This window comes from Taeniopygia guttata, chromosome 5 (assembly GCF_048771995.1).
Source record: "Taeniopygia guttata chromosome 5, bTaeGut7.mat, whole genome shotgun sequence".
In the NCBI taxonomy this organism is placed as follows: Eukaryota; Metazoa; Chordata; class Aves; order Passeriformes; family Estrildidae; genus Taeniopygia; species Taeniopygia guttata.
This window is the reverse complement of record NC_133030.1, coordinates 54194427-54206154: the sequence shown is the minus strand read 5'-3', so window position 1 is coordinate 54206154 and position 11728 is coordinate 54194427. Positions and strand designations below refer to the sequence as shown.

At 37.6% G+C, this 11728-nt stretch overlaps 1 protein-coding gene across 6 annotated transcripts in view; it reads right to left on the bottom strand.

Moving 5' to 3' along the window:
* The window catches only part of TECPR2 (tectonin beta-propeller repeat containing 2), a 42719-nt gene that overhangs the window by 30806 nt on the left and 185 nt on the right, over window positions 1–11728 (bottom strand). For 3 of the 6 annotated variants that reach the window (XM_030275014.4, XM_072930440.1, XM_041716312.2), the window contains exons 2-9: window positions 9393–9532; window positions 6065–6363; window positions 5823–5951; window positions 5267–5398; window positions 4188–4345; window positions 2797–3109; window positions 1888–2020; window positions 134–595 (exon numbers count right to left, since the gene is read on the bottom strand). In XM_030275014.4, coding sequence (XP_030130874.4) covers window positions 134–595; window positions 1888–2020; window positions 2797–3109; window positions 4188–4345; window positions 5267–5398; window positions 5823–5951; window positions 6065–6298 — 1561 coding nt within the window. In that variant the 5' untranslated portion in view covers window positions 6299–6363; window positions 9393–9532. Of the gene's footprint in view, window positions 1–133; window positions 596–1887; window positions 2021–2796; window positions 3110–4187; window positions 4346–5266; window positions 5399–5822; window positions 5952–6064; window positions 6364–9392; window positions 9533–11437; window positions 11727–11728 lie in introns of those variants that run through there. The other 3 variants (XM_072930442.1, XM_072930443.1, XM_072930441.1) reach the window with 3 other exon arrangements.

The window sequence follows — 11728 nt, the reverse complement described above, 5'->3', positions numbered from 1 at the left end:
ATGGCTCATCACAAGCCCTCAGCACTTTCAGAAGCACAACACCACAGTATATAGGAAGCCTACCAAACACAGACTCTTTCATGTAACATGCTCTAACAACGTGAAGTGTCAGGGAAATCTCTGCTGCACCTACCCTGCTTCTTCTTTTTTTTCTTTTTCACCTTAATTGGCTTTACGATAAGTTCTTGATCAAAATCTTCAGAGCTGATGGTGCTGAACCGTTGTGAAGAAAGTTGACCTTCTCTCTGAGCTTCTGGGAGTTGGTCTGCACACATCATAAAGCTCGAGCCACTGTCCACAGAGTTCACAGAGCTGCTCCTGCTCCGTGATTCACTTACTACAGAGCAGCCCCTTTTCCTGGCTTCATTGCTCAAGTCTCCCACTCTATCAAAACTTTTCTCTGATAGTGTTGGAGTTTCCAGATCATCTTTCACTGAAGAAGTGCCAGTTTTATCACCAGTAACTGAAGGGGAAGTAACCATTTTTTTTTCTGTTTCCACTGAAGGGCTGGATGATACAGATGAAACTACTGATGACGGAGTCAGCAATTTAGGACTTGTATCTGTTAAAGGATTTGACAATTTTGAATTCACATCTGAAATTGTCCAAAAGAAAAATAAAACTACAAATACTAGTTCAAGTATAAATGCTAGCATCAAATGAATAGGGGCACAATTTCAGAGAGTATTGAATGAAATTAATATTTATGAAAAGAAAGAATTCTAAGCTAACAACATTTAAAAATAAATACCTGTGTGCATGCGCACACACTATAAACTTCCTGTAAATTAATCTATAAGAAAGCACTTCCCCCAAACCCTGTATCAAACTTCTATTAGCAAAATTCTGAATTTATGTAAAAGGAATAGTACAAGTCTGCAGCTTTGGAAGATACAATTCTATCACATACTGAAGTGCCATCCTATATCTTTAACTTCTTCTTTCAAACATTCAGTAGCTTGAAAAAAAATCAAGGAAAATTATCAGATAAATCACTGCAGTGATTAGCAGAAAATACACTTCTAAAGGTTCCTTTCAAACTATACTTGAAAGTTGAGATTAAAACATAGAGTCTCTAGAGGTTTGTGAGTAAAGACCTGCCTAAAAGACTAAAGCTATTGCCAACATGCAATGACAAGAAAGTTCTTCAGCACTGAATGAGACTTCATAGCATATTTATTAGCATTTTGCTAAAACAAAGCTAAAATGGAGTATTTAAATGGATTAGTAGCCCCTTTTAAAGAGCTCTAGTAACATAAATATTTAACTCAGATGGCAACAAGTACGAAAGAGTCAAATTTTTTTTGGAAGTTTAGTGAGCATTCTTTGGATTTATTTGCCAATTCTTTTGGATTTATTTGCCAATTCTTTCTTTTTCATTGCTAGGAAGGCTGAGATTTCCCCTGGAACGTGGCTGGTGACAGGTGGCACAGAACCAAAGTATTCAGCTGTTGAGACTTATCCTGAAGGGATAACCATGATCAGGAATCCAGACTGCTTCAACATCATGGTTCAGAATGAGCTCTCAAATGCACAGATTAGAGACATCTCATTAGGTTAATGCTGACCCACTCTCAAAAAAGGCAAGCATATTTCATTTCTTAATGCCCTCATTCTCACTGCAGCCAAATGAGAAGCTCAGATAAGCAGATAAACCAGATCTCTAAATATAACCTATCAAAACAGATGTGTAACTCTACAGGACCTGGCAGGTTTTTGCAATAATGTGAAGGGATTTGTCTGAGGTTTAATGTGTTTCAGTTTTGTTGGTTCTGGCTTTTTGTTATTAAGAAAGTACAGTAGGACCATATTCCATGATGTACACACTAATTTATACACACTAAACTTACTAATTTCTACACAGTAAGCTTACTAATCTATACAAACCTATTGATGACAGTCCTTCAGGTCTATTGGAAATTCTTATTATGTCTCTATCTCCCTTTAAGAGAAAAATCTCATTGTTGGTACAGGACACAGACACAATATCACCATATCCTTCCAAGCCACCAATCAAAGCCTGTAAAGAGTCAGCAGAGAAAGAAATAACTGGCATTAGATTAACACAGTGTTTGCACAACATGGTACTCTTAACAAAAGCACTTGCTGGATTTTAATCAACATAAACAATACAGGCTAAAAATTTTTATCTTATCAAAAAACAAAGAAAAAAGAAACAGAAAAGAACTCTTTAATCATGATGCAACTTCATTTTTATACTAATTTAAATTCTGCAGAGGCATTCTTTGTCCAACCAAAGGCAATTAAATATAACAACTTAAGCAATATACAATTTGGTGGCAGAAGAGAAACACAGTATGAATATTTAATATCATTTAGACAAAAATATACTGGCTTGTTTGCATTCATATGCATTTTTAAGACAACAAAATAGCTAACACTTCACTGTATGCCAAATAAAAGGTAATACGTCTTTTTTCAAGACACCAACAGTGGTAGAAGAGAAATAGGCATATTTTATAGGCCTAAAATATCTTTCTGCATTAATTCCTAGACTGTAGGTTTCTATATGTTTCACTAAGCATCAGAATTATTTATGATGTTAACACCTTAACTGAAAGCTTTAAATATATGCAATTTTCATAAACAACATACTGAGCTAGTTGGTGAGTATATCATTGCAATGACAATGTGAGACAATAAATATTCCTTTTCTTCATTTTAAATAGGGATTTAAATCACAGCCATAGAATGTATAACCAAAACAGAGCCTCATAGCATAGCATGAACAAAAACACAGAAGAAACAAAATATGCAGCCACAAGATTTAGCTACCTGATTCACAGTGTCTAGTAAATAGATGCTGTATTCATTCCAGGTCAGCACCCATCCTTCTTGGAAAAAGCATGAGACAAGCCCAAGGTGTTTCTCTGGAGAGCTGTAACTTCCTCTGTCAGGTGGTTCTAAACGAGGATACAGTTCAAAAGTTTTTATTCCTCCAGCAAATACATCTTTCAATATGAATGTGGCCTGAACAGTCCCATGAACATCAGACTTCCACAGACGAAGCCCAGGTCTGGCAGCAAACAGTGTCAAGTCACTCTGTTTACACAGGCCAGGTATAAAACATGCTCCAAATTTGCCAGTGCTAAAATGCAAAAGAATTTATTTTAAAAGCTATATACTCAACTTAGAAACAATTTAAAAACTAATGGCACAAATTCACAACCACAAATTATCAAGTCTTTGATTAAAATATTCAGTCAAATGTCAGAAGTACAAATTTAGTTACAATGAGACATGAGCAGTAATTCCAAATAACAAGTTTCCCCTCAGCTTTGGATGTCAGACACTATATCAACTAAGCAAGTTAAATGACTCCTCCTAATGAGCTTTTATAGCCTTAATGCCACTCTGTCCATCTCAAAAACATCCTACTATGCACTCTTTCTTCTCCCAGAATTAATAAAAAACAAGCAAAACACTACAAACTGATGCTAAGAAACTGGCAGCCTTTACTTGCAAGAAGCATGGAACAGACCTCAGCTGTTAAACTCTTAATTTCACAGAAACACCATTACTATCATCCAAGAAAACCTTCACATATAAGATGGGCCTTGATATTCCTCTTACTATTCATATCCCTGAAACCTGAAACATCATAAACCCCCTTTCAAGGGTAAATTTCCTCAGAGAAATACCCAGTCATGCTGCTCTATGACCGGGTTCCCTCTTCCTTACCCAAGAGGGATTACATAAGAGAAGATATCAAAGCTACTCAAGAGGTTCCTAGTCTTCAACTCAAATTTAAGTGCTTACTGTACATTCTCCCTATTAACTCACTTCAGTGCATAAGAAAAACGGGGATAGTGACTTGCTTTTTGCATCAAATATTACATCACCCATTAGACAGACTTGATTACAATGCTTGCTCACTGCAAGTCACAGAAACAAAGAGGGACTGCAGAGGAAGTTTGGCAGTGTTTTCAGCTAAATATTTTTGCTTAATAGTGCCTTGAAAATATGATCATGACAGACTTGCAACCACTTTCTAAATAGGTAAAATTGTCATTTCATGTTTGATCACACACAGCTATTGTAACTAGCTTTTTATGAGCAGACTGCTGTGTTTTATTAATTTTACTGCCTAGATCATGCTGTCTGTAATTCACTTTGAAATGTAAGAATCAATAGATGAGCCCGCATCAGGATTTTATGAGGGTTACTTTTTCCTGGGCTGTGTTCCAACTTGGTTGACGGATTTCTCTTCTGTGTAAAAAAGCAGAGTCCTCTGTAAAGTAGAGACAAGCAGCACCTTCTGGTTGTAATCCAACTGGACAATCGAAGATGGCTCTTCCAATACAAGGCTGGAGTTGCAAATACCCTTTCAAAGACACACACAATTCACAAGAGTCAAACCCTCCTAAAAATACAAGGTGGTAACTAACACTTCAAAGAAATTTATAAGCCCAAGAGAAAAAAAAAGAAAAAAAAAAGCTTTTGAACTCCTGTTGCATGAAATTCACTTAATGAATATGGACTTAATCTACATAGGCAAGAGGAGAGTTAGATTGTGTGTGACACACTATGAAATGTAGTTTCTCTTGTAATATTAGCTAATACATTTCTCTTGAAATCAACAGAAACTTCAGGAATTTTAGGACACATTTTCTTCCTTCTTCTCCACTGCCAGCTCATACATTGTGGAGACAATCATTAATTTTGGTGATTTCTGTCAAGCCAAATTGAGGCACAGTCACAGATAAATCAGGACAGATATTGTTTAAACTTTTCTCCCATTTAAAAAATTCAAGTTAGCACTAAATTTGTTATCATCTCAGATCTGTATTAACTAACAAGATGTGAGAAAAATTCCATTTACTGGTTACATGCAACTCAGCCAGCAGCACCCAGATGTTACCTTCATTCTACACTCTAGACTGAGATGCTGAACAATTCTGGGAGAAGTACTTCACCAATAGAGCCACATCAGTCAAAAATACCCCTTCCAAACAAAAGAGAAAGTACTGGCTGAAAGTTGAAGAAAGATTTGATAGTTATTTCATGAAAAATGAGAAGGATCACTACTTCTTCTAAAATGCATTACCTTTTAAAAAAGATAAGGCAGTTCCAATGGTTGCCTCGCTGGGTGTGCACACACTGGGCCAAGTGTACACATACCAATAAAGCCATCCAACTAAACACGTAACACTGAGCAATTAAGTAACTGCTAAATATTTAAACATACAAGCATCCTTTCAGGAAGTGCAAATGTGAATTAAGGTCCCTATTAACAAATGCTCACCTGGTCTAGGTCTAGTGCAGAGAAGACAATTTTTCCTTTGTCATCTCCAGAGAATAATTTCATTCCATTGGGACTCCAAGCTAAAGCTGTAATGCTACTTTTGTGGATGCCAGCAACATCAAATCTGCGAAGCTATGAAACAGTAATAAAGCAATAGAAGAATGAGCTGAAGAGACAATGGATGCACAAAGCCTAATCAGTGACTCCTAACTGGTTAAACTGGAGATCAAGTACAAAAGTGCGTGTCCTTCTAAAGTTTATTTAGCACAGAAACCCTGTAACAATCCAAAACCCCACTCCACCAAAGAGATCAGCCAATTATATTACACACCAGAAATCTCTCAGAAACATATTTGATTAAATACATCTTTTGTAATGCAGAGCATGTTTTAATATTACTGTTTTATAAGCTTACCATACAAGCCTAAAACATACTCACAGCTATTTCATCAGGCAAAACTGGCTGGGTTTCACTCTCACAAAGGATCACAGTAACATTCTACTAGAACTGGCCATACTAGACCTCACAGAGATTTAGGCAAATGAAAAAAATTACCTGTTTGTTCCTTCCAGGTAAGGAAGACACAAGCTGGAAAACTGCAACCCGACCTGAGGCTGTACCAACAGCAACCAGATCATCAAAACAACTCAATAGCTTTACAAAAGTTATAGATTCACACCTCCCCTGTTGAAACAAACCATACAAAGAACTCACAAGTTAATGAGACACCAACAGAGAGCTCAATTCTGAGCATTTCAGCTTCATCAGCAGAGACAACAGTGAAAGTTAGTATTTACCTCAAAATTGTATTTTTTCATCTGGTTTATATGTCTGCAGTAGAGATAAAGCATTCCAATGCTGCTTCCCACAGCAATGTAATCTCCATTGGTATCAAGTGCTGTGAGGTAAACCACAATAGAGCGAAAGCCTTTCTGGATCTTTGTAGGAATGGCATTGAGGAGATAATACAAGGGACAAAATTCCTTAAATATAACTGGTGAAGCCACAGATGCCATAGCAAGGATTTGCATCAGCAATTTTAAGGCTGTAATGAACACATCTACATGATCACATAAGGAAATCTGAAAGACAAAAGCTAAAGACATGTCATTACCTTGTGTGGAGAGAGTAAAAGGTAAACAGATAGTCACAATCTAGCAAAAAAAGAAGAAAAAATTCTCAGATTTTGCTTTGCACAAAGAAAAAGCAAGTTAAACTCTTGTAGTGAATATAACCTATTCTTAGGAGAAACTTTTCTTACCAAAAAGAGTAAGTAAGTTCAGCTAACATAATAAAGATGTATAGTAACCACTAAATACGGGATAACCACTTTTTATTGCATCTGTAAATTTGTCAAAGTTGAGTTGAAATGCAGTGTTTCTTTTCATCTGCCTAGTGAAAAAGCCATAAGGACTCTGACACTGACCAATCCATGTGATGTACTTCCTCATCTTTCTGCATCCTCTACCCTCAATCCAGTGCCCAAGAGCATGGGATACTCCCTGTGCCAGACAGCACTGTAAGATCAAAGCAACAGACCAGCACTTGTGCTCCACTCCTTAATGTCCCAAACCCAAGAAAAAACACAGCTGAGAAGCAGTTCAGCTAGAGCTACATCTGCTATACATTCAAATAGCAACCAAACAATTAGAATTATGTGGGAAGAAAGGGCTGAGTAAAAACTTAAAAACTCCTATTTTGACAGACACAGGAAAATATCCATGTAGCAACTGAATTTAGAAAGATAAGGAGTAAACAGGAAAAAAGTACCATATGTCCAGGTTTCCTTTTATGGATAAGAAAATAATTTCATGCTTGTGAGCCATACTGTAAATATACTTAGGGGAGACTATCTACGAATAACAGAAACAAAGAGTCTGTTTGCCTTCTCCAAGAAAAACAGCGTAGTCAGAGCTCATCACAGTAATAACACACTGGCACTTTCCTGATCATGAGGAACATAAAAATATTCCAAAAATTTAATTAAACCCAGTAATTTTTCTCATCGCTACAGCCTTGACAAGAACATTTTGCAGAATTAGCTGCTGCCTGTCCTCATGGGTGACTTTGAAACATTGAAATGAAAAGAACCCTTCACTTCTTGAGTTTTATTTTGCTATGAGCAAGGCCAGTTAACAGAATGGTATAATCTTGCAGTTTTCCAAGACAAAAATTTTGGATATCTGTACACACAGGACAGTTTTTTATGGTTGTTTAAGAGCTTAACACTGAAGATTTTTTTTATCTTCAGCAGAGTTAGAACTTCCTTAGAAAAATAAAAAAGAAGTCTGCAAATTGAAGTTAGAAATGCTTCTATATGCTCACAATGATTCTGTGAAGTACTCCTACTGCAACTTGTGATATGTTCTATTGTGCCTAGTTTTTAATTGTCTAAGGATGGAAAATGTTTTTTGTTTGGCAGCTTCATACATTGCTTGCAGTGTGTATCAAACTAGAAAAAAAAAAAAAGCTGTTCTAGTTTATTATCTCCATTACTGTGAAAAGCTCTGGTGTCTCAGTTTCAGTTATTGTGCAAAAGCATTCAGCACATACACTTTGGCCCTGCAACACACTTGCAGTCAATATAAAACTGCACTAAGGCCAAAGAGAGTGTTTGTGTGACATTGCCCATGTGCGTCATAGACAAGACCACAAGAATAAAGACTGGTTATTTGGCTTATATTTTATCTGCTACAAAAACTGCCAATAACTACACTAGAACTACTACAATTGTTAGAAGTTCCTAACTGTGGTAAATTTTATTGCTTGCTAGAGTTTAGAAGTTAATTCCACTCTCCTCCAATGTTTACAACCTGTCACAATGTATTACATGAAATATCATAAAGACCAGCTGGTACATGTGTCCAAACTATTTCTGAATGAAGAGTTCCTTCCAGAGATGTTTACTAAGTTAAGAGATAACCTTAGAACATCATGACACTTCCACAGTACTTTCACAAACCATTGATTTTCTATCCTATATTTTAAGTCTCCTAACCCTTCCTTCAGCATTTACAGTTAACTAAATATAAAAAGAATCCACTGTTAAAGTCTCATTTGCTGTTCCAAATGTGCTGGTTTGTCACTTCAGTAATTGTATTAGTCAATGGTCTTTTTTTCTTTTCTCTAATGAAATAAAATCCAGTCTTTGTTCTGAGTCTCATATTTTCTAACCTTCCTCTGTCTAACCTCAACTTCTACCACTACCCAGCTACTGCCTCATGAATTCCACATATTTTGGTTTTTAAGTCCCCTTTCTGACTCTTGCAATTTACATCTGTCAGCATCCAAAGCTGCTCTTGTAGCTGGAACCATCTCACACTCCTCAGTTACTAGAGGACCTTCCAAGACCTCAGAATTCATCCTCTTCTTAGTCTCCACCACTTATTCTTCCAGCTCAACTAAACCATTAAATACAGGGTAACTGATTACCAGCTATGAAAATATGCAAATTTTTATTATCCAGAAAAAGACTTTTCTTCATTCCTCTACAATAACCCTATCTGCTACCTCATGCATCTTTTGAAAGCTTACATTTAATTTTTAAACACAGAAAAAAGGAAAGTTTGATAGGGTTTTGTCTTCCTATCCACAAAAAAAACATGGGATGAATTATTTCTTGTCACCTACTAAGTAAAATTCTAAAACTCTGCTGTTAGATAAGGATTCTCACTCTTCATAAAATGTATATGCAAACTCTGATGGCAAAGTAGTCAAAAAAACAAATTAAGAATGTTTTCTATAACCTATTCACCCTGTCAATCAAAAAAAGGGAAAATTTATTAATTAACTATAATTGCTTGACATTGCACACAAATTAATTTCATCTTGAGTTGTTCACAGACTAACAAAACACTTCTACTGATTGTGTAAAAACATATGAATGATAACTCAAAGCCATACTTTTATTAAAAATACTATTAATATTAGGTAATTTTATCCATACTAACCAAATGTATAAGGGACTAGAACATCTCCCATTTGGCCTATAGATTCAAAACATCTGCACAAATGACACAATTCTCTGCTTTGGAGCCTGAAGTCTTTGATATCCCTCTAACGACAGCTGTGTATCACATGTAGTCTGTAACAGCTTTAGGATTAATTGTTATCTGTTTTTCCTACCTCATTAATCAAAGGCAAACAGCAGATATAATCTATTTTCCCAGGCAGATTTTGGAACTGGATGCATGTGTTCAGTCTGTGTCAGCCACACTTACTCTGAAGTACGTATAGGGCAAATCAGCTTGTGCTAAGCAGCTGTCCTGCAGAGATAAAGTGGAGAAAAATACCACATCAAAAACAATCACCAGAGTCCTTCCTTCTCAACTCTCAGACTTCTCGAGTTCTTAAATACTGCATTCAAGGCCATGGTTTGAAAAGCAGCTTTTAAATTTTTTTTTTCCTGGTCTTAAAAACTGGAATAAGGCTCAATGCTGCCTAACAGAGGGAACTAAAGTGAGAGATAATCCTGTGGTTCAGCAGACAGGCAGTGCCCAAAGCTTCAGTGCCAGGATACACCACAGACAGACTGCAGGAAACTAAAGCTGTCACTGCATCTCTCTCAGCCCAAGGGTCCTCTTTGTACTAGAGGGACAACAGCTCCATTTTTTTTTACATCTTTGACATTAAAACTTACATTTAAGTTTTTTAGAGCACAGACAAACTCCCATATGATCAACAGTCTCTGTTCTCAGCTAGATCCTGCCAGCTAAAGAGGAAAACAGTTTTCTTTTCTAATACTTCTCACACATTCAGCCCCAGAGCAGGCTACCCCACTGTCACAACTCCAGAGCTTTTCACAGCAGAATGCTGCAGAGCAAAGAACACAAACCCAGCCCTGCCAAAGGAGCTCTCCTTCACGTATCCTGCACAAAGGTCATGGTTACCCAACTAACACACACTTGGCTTTACACAATTCATGAAATGTTGCATTTTTGGCTTGTGAGAAATAGAGCTCTCTCTCTGAAATTTTAAGAGTTTAATAAGGGATAAAAGGGACAATATCCCGTGCTGGGGTGTTTAGCAATATGCCAAAAACACACCGTTAGCTTAAACAATGTTATTATATACTGTAACATTACAGGGGACACATACATATTCATAAGAGTTTGCACATATTCAAACATTCCTGTGAGTTTACATGTTCTAGGAACTCTTTTGCTTGGTTTTAACTTGTCTGCATGCCATCTTGTAGATCAAATCAATATATTTTATTTCTTCTTGAGGCTCCATTCTGTTGTTTTGACACTTCCTAATAACCAGAGAGTCAGTAGAAAATTTTTCCTCTTGGTGTCCTGGTTCTTGTCACTGTTATCATTCAGATAAGATGGTCCACAAATGTGAGAAACAACTTAGCTATTACACACCGTTATCTGAGCTAGTTACACACACAAAAAAATTATATAGTTTTTATTTTAATATTAGGCTAAGGCCTAAGACACAATATGTATTTATCACACCATTAGTTATATAAGCTATATGGTACATACATAAATTGACAGGTTATATTATACCAAAAAGCAGTTAAAAAGAAATACAAATTATACTATATCAGAATATTTGTGACCAATAACTTGCAAAAGCTAACACATAAATGCAAAAGCCAATAACTACATTGGTCATTTATAACATGGCTCAAATGATGTTTGTTTCTTTTTCCTCTGTGACATAATAAAAAATAAATAACAAAACAAAAAATCTAGGTGAAGAACATGGAAAGGGTAGAAAAGGGGAACCTACAGTTACTGCGCATGCTTATAGAGATGGGAAAATTCAGCTGATGGTCTTATGACACCCTACAAAAACTTCACAGAATCCTAGAATGGTTTGGGTTAGAAGAGACTTTAAAAGACCATCCAGTTCCAACACTCCTGCCATGGGCAGAGACACCTTGCACTAGACCAGGTTACTCTGAGCTCCATCCAAGCTCACCATGAACACTTCCAATCGAGTACCCACAGCTTCTCTGTGCATCCTGTTTCAGCACCTTGCTACTGTCACAGCGAAGAATTTATTCCTATTATCTAACATAAAGCTGCCCTTCTTTCACTGTGAAGCTATTCCCCCTTGTCTTAACCCCCCTCCTCAAATGCATTTCTAAAACATATTCTACTGAAACATACTCAGGTGTTTCAAACCGCTCCTTCCTAGCAGGAGCCTTCTCGCACCTGTGCGGCTGCAGCCCCCGCCACAGAAGGACAGAGCCAGCGGCTCCCGGCCGGACACCCGCGGGGCTGCCTCGCCTTCCCGCCGGCTTTACCTCGGCTTATGCCGGATTTACCGCCCAGACACAGAGCCCCGGCACGGGGAAGGCGCCGCAGCCCCTCCGGGTACCAGCGGCCGAGCCCCGCCGGAGCCCGCCCCGAGCCCCCTCACCGAGGGCTGCCCGCACCCCGGGAGCCGGCCGGGAGCGCCGCCCGCAACAGGCGCCCGCGGCAGGCCCCGCTGGCGGCGCCCGG